Below are 18,944 nucleotides of genomic sequence, written 5' to 3'. Positions count from 1 at the left end.
TGAAAGATCGATAAATAAAAAAGAAACCCATACCTCATTTTTTGACCGATTACCATACTTTCCTTCTTGAAAGTATGGTAGTGAAGACCTAAAAGAAAGTAAAACCTAGTGAAGACACTAAGATTAGATGAAATATTGAAAAATTGAGCCTTGAATGTAATCTCTCACAGATAGAAACGGTTGAAGTATTTGTAAAAAGAATTTGTTAAAAATCAAATGGATAATTTTACGTTCCTCTAAAGATTATTTGCATAGCTATACCGCGAGGTTTCTCATGCTTATACGTCGTAAAGTTAACGAACATATTATTCGTGTATGTACTATAATGAATGTAGTAAGTACGTCGTTATTCATTTAAAGACATGAAAGATCAAAGGAAGTTCATATTATAATATAGTCTCTATTATATTACACAGACTACAAACCAACCTAAGAAAAACGTTAAAAAACAACACCAAAGGAAACCTTACTTTGACCAAGAGTTTATACGTAAGGCTAAACAAGAAGTTTAATAAGAAGAACAATATGCTATTTATAGAAGATTAAAACTATATATAATACTGCTATTATTAATTATAAGAAAATATTTTTGAAATCATAAATATATGATGTATTTATAAGACGAAAAATATCCTGTATATATTTTGCAGTTAAACTATTTCAAATTTATTTATAATAAATAATATTCAACATTTAATTTAAAAACTGAAGCTTTATTTACAGAATTTTATTCTGATAATATGTCGTTGGAAAATCCTTCCCGATCAACACTAATTAACAATACTTTCTTGGTCATCTTTATCAGCAATTTTGTTTTATTCTGCTAAGCTTTTGTCAAATAAATAAAAAAGGATTTACGTAAATGAACATTGTACAATATTTGTGATAATTTTATTGCACAGAATTGAAAAATAAGTTACTTAACTCATACTTTCTTATTTGTCGAGGACAGACTTGAATAGGGTAGAGAAGGTTACATTAAAATTTTCTTTCTTTTTTTGTTATTACCTATAGCCTGCCGTACTTTTTCTGCTTATTTTTTTTCTCAGGTTTTTGTATTCATTTAAAATCATATTTCCTTAGGAGCCACATTTTAATTTTTTCAATAAGGTGATTCTGTAATAATTTTATTTTATTTTTTTAAAAACGGCCAATTAAAATATAACTATAATAAAAAGTTACTTCATTTTATCGTAAAGAGTATACGCTCTCGATGAAGCAATCACGTTTAAATTCTAAAAATAATAACTATTATTAATAATTCTAACTCTATATATGTATAAAATTTAATCTAAATATCATATTATTTTATATTTATGAACACAGTAACAAACATGTCTAGAGATTTTACAAAATATTTTTAGAGTTTTAACTTCACAAGCTTGTTACAGTTTTAACATCAAGAGTAATTCGTGGGCGAAAATAAAACGAGAATTATGGTTAGAATTGCAGTTACTATGTGCAGACATGCAGAAACGCATGTCTTTAACCGATCTCATTGGTTAGTAATATATATACTCCCAACTAGTTCCCATCTGTCAACGATATCACTCTCCATATACAAAGAATATAATTAGGTTTACTGTCTAAACACCTACAGAAAAAAAATGGTCTTTTTAGGACCTGTTGAAATTACATCGCTGATCAAATACTACTTTTACATTATAATCGTTTCGAAAATTTAAGATGATTTACCAGGTCATAATTAAATAAGCTAAAAATAAGCTTACTCAGGATAACATCAATTCTATTCGAATATTAATATACTTTTTCAATAATTTTTTGTAATAAATTACTGAGCAAGGAAAATTACTTTTTTTTTATTATTATTAAATAATAATAAACGTCGCTTTTAATATATAGGCTGTACTTTAACGGTAGGAAGATCATTTGCAAATGCTGTTTAATTTATTTAGAATTTTCATATTTCTTCAGTTATTTTCACATACCTTTGTTATCTAATAATGAAGAATCTGATGTGGACACAACATGATTTCCTTGTACGCCTATTAAATTACATATACACATTTTTTGCTGCACTTCATTTAAGCTTATTTCATTTGAAAGTCAGATACGATCCTCTAATTCTTTAATAAAATGGACAGTTACACAATTGCTAAAATATTATATTTTATTAATATCAAATACTTTAATAATTAATTATTAATTCAATAATCTTACCTGAAATATTTCGATAGAGTAAAATTCCCTTTATTACTCATTAAATAATTGTCTTATATGTATCTAATACTATGTTTTTTTTAAATTATTGTGATGTAACAATTAAAAAAATTAAAACAAAACGAATAATCAGATGTTTCACCGAATATGATTTGGACACTACATGACTTACTTGTACGCCTAATACAAAGTATATTTTTAAGAAGATGAAATAGGAAAGTTGTTTAAATTAAATATAATTTCTTTTCATATGGGATATTATAATTAAAACAATTTTTATTTTGATAACAGTATAATATCAGTTTTGTTTAGTTGATATTGTTTGCGTGAGTTTTGTTTTTATATAATCAGATCGCGTTAAAAAACGTTACTTGTACCTATACGGTTATCAATAAGCTCTACATGAGGGAAAAAACATTCTTTATCAAAGAAATTACGTCAATTAAGTCGGTAGTCAAAATCATTGCAATGGAATTTAACTTGAAATAAATAAGCTTGAAAGAAAATTTAATTGTTTTTAAGAATAATATACATTTAATATTTTACATAATATCTGTCAAAACAGACAATGCATTTAAACAATGATTACAATGCTACTCACGGACATGCTGCCTGTACATGAGTGTTCGTCAGTCAACCCACACATCCGTGTGTCAGTTGGTTGGAAAGGGTTAAAATCAATATCAAGAACAGCTTCAAGGTTGTTTTCGTACACGTTCGTTCGTCTAGGGTGGACCGATCTTTGGGTACTATCGATAATATTTATCTTGTTTTAAAATTGTGTCTTGATACTTTTAGAACTTTCAGAAAGTTTAAATTTAGTAAAATTATTTGGCTCTAATAACCGCACCAATCAACTTGGTGGAGTTCATTTTTATTTTCAAAACAAATATTTTTTAATAATTTTTATTTTACGTTTCAGTAGTTCATGATTTCGATTTCGATTTTTACTTCCTTGTACGAAGAAAAGAAAGTATTGTGATCGGGAAAAATTTCAGTTTTCAGATTTTAAAGAAAATATCCATTTTGACCATCCCTGAATCCAACTTGACTAGTTTCGGCGTATGTATGTTTCAGGTACGTATGTATGTATGTATCCCGCATAACTCAAAAAGGATTAGCCGTAGGATGTTGAAATTTTGGATTTAGGACTGTTGTAACATCTAGTTGTTCACCTCCCCTTTTGATGCAATCGACTGAAACAAAAATGTCCAAAAAAACCCAAACTCCCCAAAAATTTGGATTTAAGACTTTTTCTTAACTTTAGTAATAACCGCTCATTGAGAGCTTTTCAAGAATATATCATATGTGGTACTTATTTTCATTGGTTGCAGAGTTATAACCAAATAAAACTTTAATTAATGAAATATTTGGATCTTATTTAAAGAAACATCGGTTCGAATCAGACTCCATCTCTTTTTTTAACTTTTTTTTTAATTTAGATATATTTATTTATTTATAATTCTTAACCTCCCATTGTAAAAACGTGTTTACGATGAATAATAATTCAATAATAACAAAAAAATATCGGAAGTTTTTAATGAAATAAAATTTTATGTACTTTTCATCTTAAAAAAAAAAATGTGTAAATGTAATTTAATAAGCGTATAAGGAGGTCATGTGTTATCCACATCAGATTTTTTTATTTGTCATAATTATAATTAAAAATACGGTATTATTTCTAATAACCGTAAAACCAATATAGAATACAAAATAAATGAATAATAGTGTCATAAAATCTAATAAAAAAACTTCCTATATTTTTAGTAAAGCATTAAGAAAAAGGATATATTTATTACAGGAAATCAAGTAATACAATACTCTTGATGCTACAGGAACAAGATTGAAAAATCCAGATTGTGAAACAACTTGTAGCAGGTAGTAGTGGATGTAATAAAGAATAAACAATGAAAAAGAAGCAAATAAAATGACATCAGAGAAAGAGCTAGTCCGGTACAGAATGTTGAGAAAGTGAAATAAAGAGATTTCAGCATAAAGAAAAGACAATAAAAATTGCCCTGCTGCTCAAACTAACTTAGGTTCTTTTATAAATAATGGAATTCTAGAAAATGAGATGAATCTGATTTTATTATTAAGATTATGAATCAACAAGAAAACAGTTTAGAGATGATAGTAACAGTACAACGAAAAAAACAACTTAAATTCTCTCCTATTATTCAGCGACAGATAGATGAAAAAAAATTACATAAGTTATATTCAATAAAAAAAATATTTTTTTCGAATTTTAAAAATGGTAACAATAAAAATTATAGTTAATGAATAAATTATAAGTATTTTTATTTTTATTTAAAAAAGAATGCTGACAACAAAGTTGTAATACTTTCCTGGCACTGGTTTATTCTTATATATATGGAGAAATACTTTTATGGAGAAATTCGTATATACATGAAAGAAATTACCTTTTCTGGAGTGGGGAAATTTATGATGAATTTTTATTTTGACATCATCATTGCAGTTTAAAAAATGAAAAAAATTCCTATCTTCATACTCCTTCATCTCCAAAATCATCTTTAAATAAATTTTTGTTGATTAATCTACATTTATTATGTTAAATGGAAGAAAATTAAAAGAAAATTCAGTAAAAATTGTACAATCAATAAAAAATGACCTATATACATTTTAAGGTGGTGGTGAGGGGTGAATACATTTTAAGGAGGTGGTGAGTGGTGAATACATTTTACTGAAAAATTATTGCTCAAAATTTATTAATTAAACTTTTAATAAACCAAAAAAATCGCGAAACATTAAAAATAAATCTGATGTGGACACTACATGACTTCCTTGTATGACTATTAAATTATATATACTCAATTTTTGCTGCATTTCATTTAAACTTATTTCATTTTGAAAGTGAAATAAGATTCTCCAGTTCTTTAATAAAGTGGACGGTTAGTTACACAATTGCATTCTGGTGGACACCACATTGCATTACAATTTTTTGTGGTGTCCGTATCAGCATTTTATATTAGTTTATAAATTAATTTCTTTTCACGTCGCTCAAGTAGTTATGTGGTGTAAGTGAGAACGTGACGAATTCGTAACCATGCACACATCGGTTCGAATCTGACTTCATATCCATATATTTAAAAAAAATTATTTCCATTTAATTAAAATATATTGTTTTATTAATAATTATTATCATCTGTAAAAATGTTTGAATTAAATGAAAGGTACATAAAATTCTATTTCACTAATAACTTCTGACTATTTTTCCATATTTTATTATTATTATTGAATTATTATTTATTGTTAAAACTTTTTTACAATTAGAGGTTAATAATTAATAAATCAATGAATATAAATTAAATAAAAAGTTAAAAGAAAATATATATATGTGTAGTCGGATTTGAACCGTTGTGCCTTCCCGTTGTAAGATCCAAATATTTCATTAACTAACCAATGAAAATAAGTGCCATTCGTGATATATCGTTGAAAAGCTCTCAACGAGGGCTTATTACTGTAGTAAAGAAAAAGTCAAAAATCAAAATTTATTTAGAGGTCTAACTGTATACACATTATTGGCCCAGTCGATTGCAATCAAAAGGAGAAGTGCGCAACTAGATGTTACAGACAGTCCCAAGCACAAGATTTCAACATTCTACGGCTAATCGTTTTTTAATTATGCGAGATACGTACGTACGTACAGACTTCACGCCGAAACTAGTCAAAATGGATTCAGGGATGATCAAAATGGATATTTCCGTTGAAATCTGAAAACCGAAATTTTTCGCGATTTTTACTTCGTCAAGGAAGTAAAAATCGATATTTTTAAACTTTGATCGGCTCCTCCCACCAATATTACCCCCATTTTATTTTATTATTATTTTTTTTTTGTTCTGTCTTTATGAATGTCTCCACTGTTATATCTGCCCGTTATATCCGTTGCATAAAAAATTGTTAAGTGGATTCTTTAATTATTGATCAGATATATTCGTATATTGATTATTTTTTTAGTCGGGAAATTCATGCAATGCTGCCTGCTTTTTTAAAAATAATATTTTTGTTGAAAATGTCATTTTTTATCTGAACATGGAATTAACAGGTTAAAACTTCCCTTCTCAAATATTTATTTTATTTTATTTTTTATTTATTTATTATTTTTTTAAACATGAATTTCAATCAAATCATTTACTTTTTTTAATGTAATTGATCATCTTGACTCCGAGAGGAAGACATCCAGCATGTGACATGTTTGACCGCCACGCCACCTCCTCCGTACACAACCCTTCAAGGCTTTACCGGAGGTCATCTTCAGTAGCCTCATGACATATTTCAGTCTGACCGCTGTCAAGATGCCACCGATGCGAATGCTACAAGTTACATTCACATCAATGTTCGTCGCCTAACATAGACACTAACCCTAAACCGATACCATTTATCAGTCTGAAACGAGACCACACCGATTGAGCTGCAATTTAATTGATCAGAATATGCATTAAAACAGTGAATTTAGATTAAATATTTCATTCAGAATTTCACATTCTAACTGAATGGACGAGAAATAATCGCCCAGCCAAAATTCAGTACTCCAATTTCTAATTTCTCCACCTGCGAGATTTTACGTGGCATGCGTAAAATAATAATTACTAAAAAAGATGTTTAACCAACATAAATCAGGAACAGTAATAATTTATAATTAAAACATTCAATTGCTTACAGTAATAAATATTAAAAGAAACAGTTTGTGGTTTATTTAATTTCCAGTATTAATTTACGCATGTATTGCTTAGTAGAAGGTTAGGTGGAAATGTCATTTATACAATGATGTTGTATAACCATGCGCTGCAAATAAGTTGTACAAGAAAGTGCTTTTGTGTTACTTAACACTCGGTTGCCTCAAAATTTCACAGTTGCCAATGAGGAAGGTTTAATTATAAGCTACATTAATGGGTTGTGGAAGAAATCACTTCAATGTTATCAGTAATCGTGCATTTTAGCGTAAATAATAAGGTTAGTGTAGAAGTTCTTTTCAATTTATTTTAGATATCATAAAGGTAATAAAATAAACTGTAAATGACCTGATATAAGGCATAAATCAGAGCTAATTAAGACTTACTTATTCTGATAGAAAACTTGAATTTCAGACATTACTAGGAATATTAAGAAATGAAGTTACATTCATAACCTTTTCATTGATATAAAAAGTCTAAGTGGCATTCAGACCTACAAGTGACATAATTCCTCTGTTTATCTCAGGGAAAAGTAATATGGAGAAGAATTGTTGTTATTATATTAACATAAAAACACTCTGATTAATGTTCCTTATGCAGCACATATTTGCTACTAAAACACTGAGAGAAGGTAGCAACAATGTAATTTATCCTTTACCGTCATGAAAAAATTGATTAGGCCTACATACTCGTATTATACTTCAAGAGAGTGAAAGGTTATTTTAATCTTAGGAATAAAGTTAAAATAATCCTAAAATTATAAAAATGCAAATCATAGAAGGTAAGCAAGAATATAAATTCTATGTGTAATTACTTGAAGAGTAACGTACAAATAGAACAATAAATATATCTGAATCTTATGCCAATTTAGTATCGATTTAAATATAGTTTTAGTCCGATTGGATTACTACTTACCGTTGCAATTTACTGAGGTTAATTTTGGATTTCTTCAAAAACAACTAAAAATAAATGTGCTCAAGTTTTTGTTAGACGATAAGGTGTATTCTTCAAAAATTGAGTTTCACACAATAGTAAGGCTATCATGTTTAAGGGAATATAATTTTTGAATCGGTAAGATGCAAAGTAAAGTTGGAAGGTTAATAATAAGAAAAAGCCGTTTACTAAACCGAATCCTAGTAAAACGAAATGAAACCAATACGGGAACATTTTTGTTTTGATTGTTATAGATATCTACATATAATTTTATTTTGCTTGATAATCTCACCACATATACTTGTAATGGGAGATGGAAATTAAATTTTATAACATATGAAAATTGCTATACCTGACCAGGATTCAAACCTAGGACTTCCGGATGAAAGGCCAAGACGCTACCACTCCTCCACGGAGGTCAGGATTTAACAGATTACATAACTGAAGATGATGGTTAACATTTTTATTATAAGTAAATATTTTCCATTATTTTTACGTAAAATTTTGCTAACAAAAGACGTGAATTCCTGTAATAAACAAATATAAAATATGTATATTTAGTTGTAATTTCCTCAATTTTTTTATAGAGCAATTACATATGAAAATGATCCAATTTTAAGATTTTATTTGACAAAATCATTCTTTTTTCAGGTAATGAGCATGCTGCGAAAGAAACATCAAACGTAAGTATTCTAACAAACATTTTTCTAATAATAAGATATATCTATATAATTATATTATACTCAATGACTACATTATAAAAAATGGAGTGCATCAACCAGTAAGAAAATTCCATAAAGTTAAATTATCATAGTCTTTTCCATTATAACCCACCGGCTTGGTCTAGTGGTGAACGCGTCTTCCCAAATCAGCCGATTTGGAAGTCGAGAGTTCCAGCGTTCTAGTAATGTCCTAGTAATGTCAGTTATTTTTCCACGGATTTGAGTACTAGATCGTGGATATTGGTGTTCTTTGGTGATTGGGTTTCAATTAACCACACATCTCAGGAATGGTTGAACTGAGGCTGTACAAGACTACACTCATATTTATCATCCTCATTCATCCTCTGAAGTATTATTTGAAAGGTAATTACCGGAGGCTAAACAGGAAACGAAAGTCTTTTCCGTTATGCGCATGGACAAACAAATCATCGAAAATAAAATTAGCCGTGCTTTAATCCCGGTGACACATCTTAAAAACTAAAATACGAGTACTAAAAGTTTTTATTATTATAATTATAACTCATATAATTTCCTATTCGTTAATTTCAATTTAATTTAATTGAGTAATATACGATTTAATATACAAAAGATTCATTATCCCATGCTACAATAGCTTTTAATACAAAATAACATTTGTTTATATTTGTTAGTTCCATTAATAAATCAATTTACAAAACACATACGAAAACAATACATTTACAATACAATTTACAAAACAATACATATTGAATATAAAACATAACATAAAAAGAATTTTTCTAATTAATTTTTTATTTCCTAGAACATAAACTATCATTTTAAAAGAAATTTATTTTTCCTCTCGCAATCCTTTTCCACACTTTGTTTTTCTTTTCCCTTTTTGCACTTTCTTTTTTTCTGTTAATATAGATAAATGCATTATACTATTTATATGTTAAAATTGATTTATAAATTTTTATTTATTACTACTTTTTTTTGAGTACATAATTTTTTAATCCCCTCGGAGCTGGGTCCGCAATTAAGCATTTACTTGGCTGCAGGGGGTGCGATCGCCTCAAACTACCTCGTCGGGAACAAACTTTCCCCATGTAGCCGCGACCCGATCTTTAATTATACGCTGTACCTCTAATGAGGGGACGACAAGGGCTCCCCCATCGGGACTCCGTTCTTGACGCCACGCTTCAAAGGGGAACCCCAAAGGGATCCCCACCGGTACTACGGTCTTACATTGTCCCCCTCCATTTTGGAGACACAAGAGAGTCCCAATCCAATCCACGTGAGTGGGAGACCTAACCGGCCCTCCCCTCCTAAACGGGGCTGTCCCAACCTTAGACCCTCCATAAGCGTATCCATATTTTGCTGCTGGCCCTGCAGTCCAGACCCCCAAGTGAATGGTCGCGAGTATAACGAACATTTAGCCTCCGTTTAGTAGTCCTTCCGGAGGTGCTTCCCAGCTCCAAAATTAAAATAACGCCCCCTTTTGTCGGGGACACTGCAGAACCCTGTCCGGTGTCCGATGCCCCGGCACCGATAGTATCGTTTCTCAGCAGACCTCCTCGAAACCCCACAAGATACCCATTCCACACGACGTCGGCCAACCTTTAGCAGTTCCTCGGCCAGCAGTGGCAGGACCGCCACCGTCGCTACCTTAGTTTCTTCATACGATGGCCTCAGGAAGAAGACAATAATAGTGACCGAATCCCCAGTAGTCTTCCCCATGTCACATAACAATTCCTCCTCCGAGGTAAGAACATCGATGTCCTTTATCAACGAATGGGCTCGACGAACGCCCCTACTAGCTACGGCAGTGGTACCTTCAACCTTGTCCAGTATTTGTTATTTCAACTTGAAAGCTACGTCACCAGTATCCTGAACTCTGTGGAGGTCCTCTCCCCGACCCCCTACGTACCGACAGAATGTTGGCTTCTCCCGGTGGCACGGTATCCTTCACTGTCTGGAGAAGATCCACGTATGACCTTTCCGCCGCCATCACCACAACTGTCGCGGTTGGGGTCCCCACCGCCTTCCTCACCTTCCTCATTGGGACCCGACTACCCGTAACAGCCAACGAAGTAATGTCTATGTGTCCCCGGGGCTTAGTAGAATTCCTCCAAACCATATACTCGGCCACTGAATGAAGGTGGAGTCCCACCCTCCGTGAGGGCTACAAAAACAAACGTTGGGGTTTCCGGCCAGAACCAGCCGAGCTGATTCCACCATACTGGTAACTGACCGTTCCTCGCCGTCAGAGGAGTCCACTTTCACCACAAACTTCATTCCACCTACTGTCACCTCCCTGTCGGCCAGGTCCATGGCACGGGTGCCGCCGACAACTACTTGGCCCACCCACATTGAGCCCGACCGAAGCATAGGCCCGGCTCAGGGCATCTCCTCTAACAACCTCGATTTGTCCAACAATCTGCACCTCGTGCAGAAACGACCACCCATGCCAATCCGTCGATTCCACTGACGCCCTAAAGAACTTCAGTGGACGTAAACACCTCCTTTTGCTCCTCCGCAGGAGGAAAGGAAACCCCTAATAACAAATAAACAACAAAACATAAAATATGGACGCAATGAAAATGTCAAACTGAGAGCGCTATCAACACGTCTACACTCCCTCAGATCTCACCTTCCATTTATTTAATATTAGATTCATAATAACATCCGGAGATCCTGAGTTCGAATCCCGGTCAGCTATGGCATTTTCAGTCGCTAAAAATCTTCCATTTCATCTCATTCTCTAAAGTAATACAAACTGTGGTCCTGGAAATTAAAAAAAAATGCTTCATAGTAACAATTCGATTTTTTTAATATTTTTTGTGTTATCCTTATTTTGTTTGTTTATTTTTACATACTTCCTTTTTTTAATTGTAAAATCGTAATTTATTTATTTATCCGTGTATGTAATTTAAATTTGCAATTATCAACATTTTATAATTTTCAGATATATCAGAACATTATATGGACTCTACCATAATAAACCAATTTAATGTTATAGGCGATTTAATGTTATAGACAGATTATAATTAAAATATGTTGATGAGGTTGTATAATAATTGTTGAAGTGTGGTAATTATAAAATGATTTTTATCGAAAATAATTGGTTAAACAGAAATAAGGCTTTAACATTTTTGATGATACGATACGTTTAATAAGTTATGTACACTTGAATTATATTCCCTTTTTTAGAATTTAATTTATTTATTATCAACATTTTATAGAAAATGTTGTTATAAATAAATACTTCAAAACGAGTTGTTTAATTTAAAATTAATTATATTTAGGTTACGTTTTTTTATCAACAAAAAATCCCAGAATCCTTATTTCTCATACTGCAACAAGGGAAAATTAAAATAAAATAAACATTTTTATTAATGTATAGTCTATCTAAATATGCATTATAATATCTCAAATATTCATATCTCAACAAAAATAACCTTTACACCAGATATTCTTCAATAAAAATTAATAAAGATTTAAAAAAAAAACATTTAATATACAATAATTCACTTTTAAAAAGGAAATTTTTTTTACTAACCAATTATGAATGTGGTATTAAATGTGGGAACTGTAACTCATTTTATGTGTAATATATATTGTAAATAATTTCCATTCTCTCTAAATTATTTAAAAATTTAGTGATACAAATTTAGTTAATGTTTTTTATAATCATAAATATAATTAAATAGCTGCGACTAATTAAGTAGTTTTTAATTAAAAATTGATCAATAATACTCTATATCAATTAATTTCAACTTTAATGCGTCTTACCACAAATTTTAAAAAATGGGTGCTTTTATCGAATCCCGGCGCCATTAGAAATTTGTTTAAATAGTCAAATTATTTATTTCTAGCAAATTTGATTATGCCTTGAACGGAAACGTAATAGTAAATTATAACGATATAAATTCAACTCTGTATTTGTATATAATGCTTTGCAGCCGGTTATCTGGAGTTGAATCTTTGTATTTATCGTGAAAGCAGTTTAATTTCGCTCCTGACGTGACATTGTACAAGAAAGCAGGACATGTCGCAAAGGTAACGCTAGGCATCTTTACGAATAATAGCCAATAACAGGAGAGAGACAGTCGAGAAGATAACCAACGCTTTCAACACAAAAAGCGGATGGATGAACGAGGTCAGGCTACAGATGTTGCCGGAAAAGACAGAAGCCGTCGTGATCACAAAGACCAAACGAAGACCCACCATAGTGATACCACTGGAAGAACAAAGAATAGTATCACGACCGTTAGTTAAGTGCCTAGGCGTCTGGAGAGACGCCCGGCTTCGTTTCGGCGCACACGTAAAGGAGGCGTGTGAAAAAGAACAAGAAAGTTAGTTCCTGTCCTTCTCCCGAACTGCCATGGCCCGGGGCAGCAAAGGAGGAATTTACTTGTAAGCATAGTTTATTCAACGCTACTCTACAGAGCAGAGTTAGGAGGGGGGAGTAACGAAGTACCAAAAGTACAAAAGCATGATAGAGTCATTACACAGGAGGTGCTGCCTAAGAATCACGGCAGCATACAGTACCGTGTCGAAGGATGCGATAGAAGTACTTGCGGGAATCCTCCCGATAGATCTAGTAATCGAAATACGGATAAGATTTACGTGAACTCGGTGCTTTCTCTCTCTCTCTCCCGCAGACAGAAGAAGATGGAGGACGCACACTGACGGAGGAGATGGAGAAAATCTCCGTTGTGCTGCCGTGGGACGGCAGCACAAAAGGCAGATGGACACACCGCCTGGTAAGAGATATAAGGCGCTGGCGAGGGAGAGCTCATGGCTCGCGGGATTACTGCCTTACCCAGTTTATGGCGGGCCATGGGAGGTGCAGAACATACCTTCATAAGTACGGCCTCGACGATGAAACAGAACTGCCGCTATGCTAGGAAGAAGAAACGCCATACCACGTGTTCTTCTACGGCCCAAGGTACGAAGGATCTAGGACAGAGCTACTCGATATACTTAGCAAGGGAGTGATGTTCCAGCCTGAGGAGATGATGGACATAGTGATAGAAAAGAAAAAAAACTGGAAGGCGACCACTACGTATTTGAAAATCATGAAGAGAGACCTCCAAGCATGGGAGAAGTCACGAAACAATTGGTGGCGTCTGTGGGTGCGGGGGCGGACAGGTTTGCGAGTGAGCAACTAGGGGGTCCCCGTGCATGTGAGGGTCGCCTTGATGTGAAGAGGCCGCGGGCACTCCGCTTCCGTATCTGATGGCGTCGCAGGTAGTAAGTATAAGGGGTATGTAGTTGTGCCTGGTTAGTTTATGATGCAAATTTGCTGTACTGATATGATGCAATGTGTTTTTTTTTCTACTGTCCGGTAATGCATTTATAGTGTTGCGTTGTTGTACTGATCGTGTAATATTAATGAATGTCTCTTTTCAGGCGTATTTTTATGTTCTTGCTGTTTGGCTTGAATGATTTTTTTTATATTGTTGTGAAACTTGTATTCTGAGTTTTTCTTTTCTTGTATTTTATTGTGTGACATTTTGCTTTGTAGGTAGTTTCATAATCTGTAAACTGCATCTTGATGTATGATGATGCATCTTGTTTGCTGTTGATTTACTGTGACTGATGTGTTTTTGTTGATATTCCTATTACGATGCGATTGTATTATGACGTATGAATGCATGAGTGGACGAGTAACCCTCCTTCCAGAAGGAATGCTTCGCTAGCGGTTCCAGGAAGACTGATAGCCAGGGGTGGCGGTTTAGTCGGTAGTGCACAGGTTTACATACGCATATTAATAACATCTTGCGGTACCTGTTAGCGAGCCCGACACTGCTTAGGTGTTCGTAAATGGGATTCCCCACCTCTTTAAAAAAAAGAGAAAAACAGCATCTTTACGAAACTGACGGTTTTGTATGGCCTTGCAATAAATGTTTCAGTGTTGTACAGCGTTGAAGCTTAAAGGGATCACTGAAATGGCGAATAAAAAGAACAGGGGAACTGCCAGGAACTAATAGTAAGGCTTCCCGTATTTATGTAGCGTTGCATGAAAGGAGAGTGAGAACCCGTTCCAGAAAATACTTGATTCAATAAGTAATAATAATACTTGATGAACACCTGGCAGCCGGTAGTCGTCAAGTAGCAGTTACTACACAAGTCTTCCGTGATCTTTAAGTTGATAGTGCAGTAGCCAGTAAATTAAAAATGAATAAAAAAAATTCGTTCGAAAAAGTCACCGATTTGTAGAGAACAAAAGATGGCGCCGGTATTCGATAAAAGTACCAAAGAATGACTACAGTTTCTTATAGTTAAAACTATAGTATTGGTTAATTTATGATTTTTTTCTTTGAATCTAAACCTTTGTTTAATCAAATAAAGAAACAGTAAATTCACTCCTTTTATCTGATAAGCAGAAGATAGAATTTTATTTGTAGTTTACCGCCGTTCAATACAATAAATTTCAGTTCTAATGCTGTATTTCTTTACTTTTGTGTTAACATATATTTTTATTATTCTCAACACCTCTTCTGTTCTAAATATAAATTTAACGATATAAATAAAAATAAAATAATAATTTATTAAAACGTAGGTATATCGCATGAAAAATTCAACTAAGTTTTTTTTAAATAAAAAAACGAAAATATAAAATAAACTACAGTTCATTTTCTATTACAAATATTTCTATGCAGGTTAAAACCAATAAAATTTTGCAATAAAATTCAAACATCCAAAAGCTACTTATTTATGGAAACAAATTATAAAAAAACACATTAAATAACAAACAATATGAAAAAAACAAATACAATGCAACTACGGCTTGAAAGTTACTTTAAAAACAGAAAAAAAATTTCTGTTCCTAACTACAAATGTAATGTCGTGTAGGAAAATATGCCAAGAGTAATACAGTTGTATTATTTTAATAATATATATAATATTATTAAAGTATTGAAAATCGAAAACTTTTTTATCATAAAAATGTATGAAAAATAATTAAATTATTTCCAGCGAATTATAAAATAAACAACAGAAAATCGTTTATGAAAAACCAAAAGGTTGTATGATTTGTATAAACAAATCATACAATCTTAATTCTGCAAAAAAATATTAAACATTTAAATATCCAAAGTAAATGAGACTTCGCTAAATAAGACCAGAAAATTAATAGTGGTAAGATTAAAAACGTATTTAAATTAGTAAAATTAAATTTGGCATTTAAAAATTATTTAACGCAAATAAAACATTAACCACGAAAAATATTTTATTTCGTTAACAAAGCAGGGATTTATCAACCTGAAAACTTTTTTAAGTGCTTAATAACTTACATAAAAGTAAACCTATATAAATTCTGTTAGTTTAGTAGTCATGAGGGATTTCACTTTGTTGTTTTGAAAACTACACAACTGAGAATAATAAAAAGTTGAAAACATTGAATAATAAACTTTTCTACATTATTTCATAATTAAATAATACTGTAGTAATAATAATAATTGATATATTTATTTCCTTATTAAAATTTACAAATTTATAATCCTAATTATCCATCCAAACAAATTTTTTAAGATACCGGTTTTTATTTTAATTTATAACTCTAGTGAAAGATTCTCATAACATTTCTGAAGGAATTTAGTGAAGATAGAGTCGTAAACGATATAATACGGTTTTCCAGTTTGTAGAAGGTGACTAGGGAGAATTTTTAGTACTATAATTATGTTATAATGGAAAGAACAAAAAAAAACATCACTCTAAACCTCATAGTGAAGATTAAACAGAACAAACCTATTGGTTTTCTTATGGAAACGATCCATATTTCAAACTTGAGGGATAATAGGAAATAGAAACAAGTTGAATAGACGCAGATACAAAATTACTACTTTATGATGTTTGATATTTTTTCCACTGTCTTGGATCAGGCACATTGAATCAAATTTTTTTTAATAGAAAGGTGGACATATATGATTTCAATATAAAGTTTTTCGAGAAAAAAAAAATGGTGAAAACTGTTTCTCGGTAAATGCCTTTGTTTTTGAGTTATTACCAATCAAAATTGCAATACGGATAATTCGCGGTACTAATAAAACGAGGTAAAACGCCCCGTAGTAACTTTATTATTTCATATTACCCTCAGAATTACATCCACAACAAACTTTAAAAAGTTAATATTAGAATTAATGTTCCAAACGCTAAAAATAACAGTCTTTACAATAATAATAATACGCAATAACTAATAATTTACACATTAACTTGAAACGAGGGCATATATCGAAAAACGGTTTTTGTTAATGTTTTTTCGTAAAACGTTACATTAACATTTTGATGATATACCGCGCTATTTAAAATAAAAAACGCATGTGGAAATATCCAAGGTGGCAGACAAAAATTTCAGGCACATTCCAAGGTAATTTTTTAACCATATATATCTACACTTGTTTCTGTCTTCTACTGTATTTAAGTTTTGAAATATGAAGCCATTTTCATACCTTTATATCAATTTGTATATGTTACCTTTCTTAGTTGTTTTTGTTTTATATAAATGTAAACTTTTCAACTACAAACCGAACCAAAATTTGTAATAGAACGTTTTTAAAAACTTACTTAACTTTCATTTCTTTGACATTTTAGACTCTTCGTATTGTTTTCACATAACCATCCGCTTCTCCTACTAATAGGAACTTCTTAATATTAGGGAGACATGTATTTAGAATGTGGTTTAAATGTTTGTAGGATTTGAATTACGTATGTTCACTTTATTATGTACAATAAGAACAGATATTTCTGTATATTATAGAATATTATTATATTGGTCAACCAGGATAAGTTTCAAACAAAATACAATAAAAATTTAAAAGTCCTACATTACAACATACGATTAATTAATGCCTCATCTTCCAATCATTCTCAAAAAATATCAAACACAACAATTAAAATGATACGCTTCAAATCTAACACGTTTTTTCGACTCCATTTTAATACGTACCTGAATAATCTGTATGATTAAAAAACTAAACAGATACGTTTCTGTTTAATTAAACGTTGACTGTAGTCAACGTGAATGTAAAATTAATAGCACATTTAAAGTAAAACTGTCGCAAAGACAACTGAAAAGTTTTAAAGTTTAAAAAAAGTTTTATAATAAAATTTTGTGGTTCGTCGTTGTGCATATTAATATTTTTAAATCAGCATCATTACCATGCACAAAAAAAAACAACCTGTATTTAAGAAAAAAACATCTTACTGTATAACCATTTAAGTTAAAAACATTTCCACATCATATCGTTAAAAGAAATTACGCTATTAAAATTATTATTATTTTTTTAAGTTTAAATTCCTTCAAGGTATAAATAATTTTTTATTTACCTGTAATTAAAAATAATGTTCTGAGTTCATTGAAGAACATTACAGGCTGATTGTAATATTAACCACTTCACGAAAGTAATCAATATTTCTTATTAAAAAAAAATTGTTTACATTTTATTTGTCTTTATTATATTTATTTTTAATATACAAATAAATTATAAATAAATGTGGTATAAATTCTAACCAGATAGTTTAAATTTCTCAATATTACTTTTACTTTTTGTTTCATTTAACCCAAAATAAACTTTGTGTGACTAAAAATTTATACTTGATCAGTTTTTTGATCGATACATTTTTTGAATTTTGAATCGTTGAATTATTTTTGAGTCTTCTTTTTAAAATCCTATAGAAATGCAAGAGATAGAATACGGAAAAGGTGGATATATTCGGGTAAAGCGTTAAGACAAAGTAGTTATATGAAAGGGGAGAACTAGCAGAAACCTTGTCTGGTATAGTTGATTCCGGTTCATCGCTCATGGCAATCTATATTAGTCCTTTTGGGTCTTCAAAGGGTTCAAGACTTATACTTAATTGTCATTGACTGAAATTCTATAATAATATAACTTAATATAAACCTTCTTAAAAGGGGAGTTCAGATGAAGTTCATTTGATGATATGATTTTCATACAAAATTAAAATTTATATATTAATAATAAACCTGGTTTATAATTGAAGAAAACTAATACAATGACAAACATTTTTAATTATATGGGTTAAAAAAAATTAATTAAAATAAAAAATGATCAGTGAAGTATAATAAATAAATAAAAAAGTTGTTGGAAAAAAGATTAAAGGGAAATGGATTTTATCAGAGTTATCGGGTAAAAATAATAATAAAATAATAATAATAATAATAATAATAATAATCGGGTAATAATTTCTCTTCTAGATAGAAAAGTTTTTTTTAAGCAAAAACCTAAAAGAAGACAAAACATTAACCCTATCATACAAAACTATTATCATTTCTATTTCAAAACTACAAAAATTAAATTAAATAAAAAATAATTTATAAAATTAAAACAACTTATATCAAAAAATAGTTATATAATTATTGTATAATTCGTTATACTAAATATAAATCAAGAGTATTAAATTTTTCGACAATGTTTCACTATGTTATAAA

General features: G+C 30.8%; 1 protein-coding gene across 1 annotated transcript in view; it reads left to right on the top strand.

Annotated features, from left to right (window-relative positions):
• LOC142324457 (uncharacterized) overlaps nt 1–18,944 on the top strand; it is a 948,409-nt gene that overhangs the window by 182,226 nt on the left and 747,239 nt on the right. The window contains exon 2 of the mRNA XM_075365286.1: nt 8,457–8,488. Coding sequence (XP_075221401.1) covers nt 8,457–8,488 — 32 coding nt within the window. The remainder of the gene's footprint in view (nt 1–8,456; nt 8,489–18,944) is intronic.

This window comes from Lycorma delicatula, chromosome 5 (assembly GCF_047948215.1).
Source record: "Lycorma delicatula isolate Av1 chromosome 5, ASM4794821v1, whole genome shotgun sequence".
Lineage (NCBI taxonomy): Eukaryota > Metazoa > Arthropoda > Insecta > Hemiptera > Fulgoridae > Lycorma > Lycorma delicatula.
This window is presented reverse-complemented; position numbering and strand designations above follow the sequence as displayed.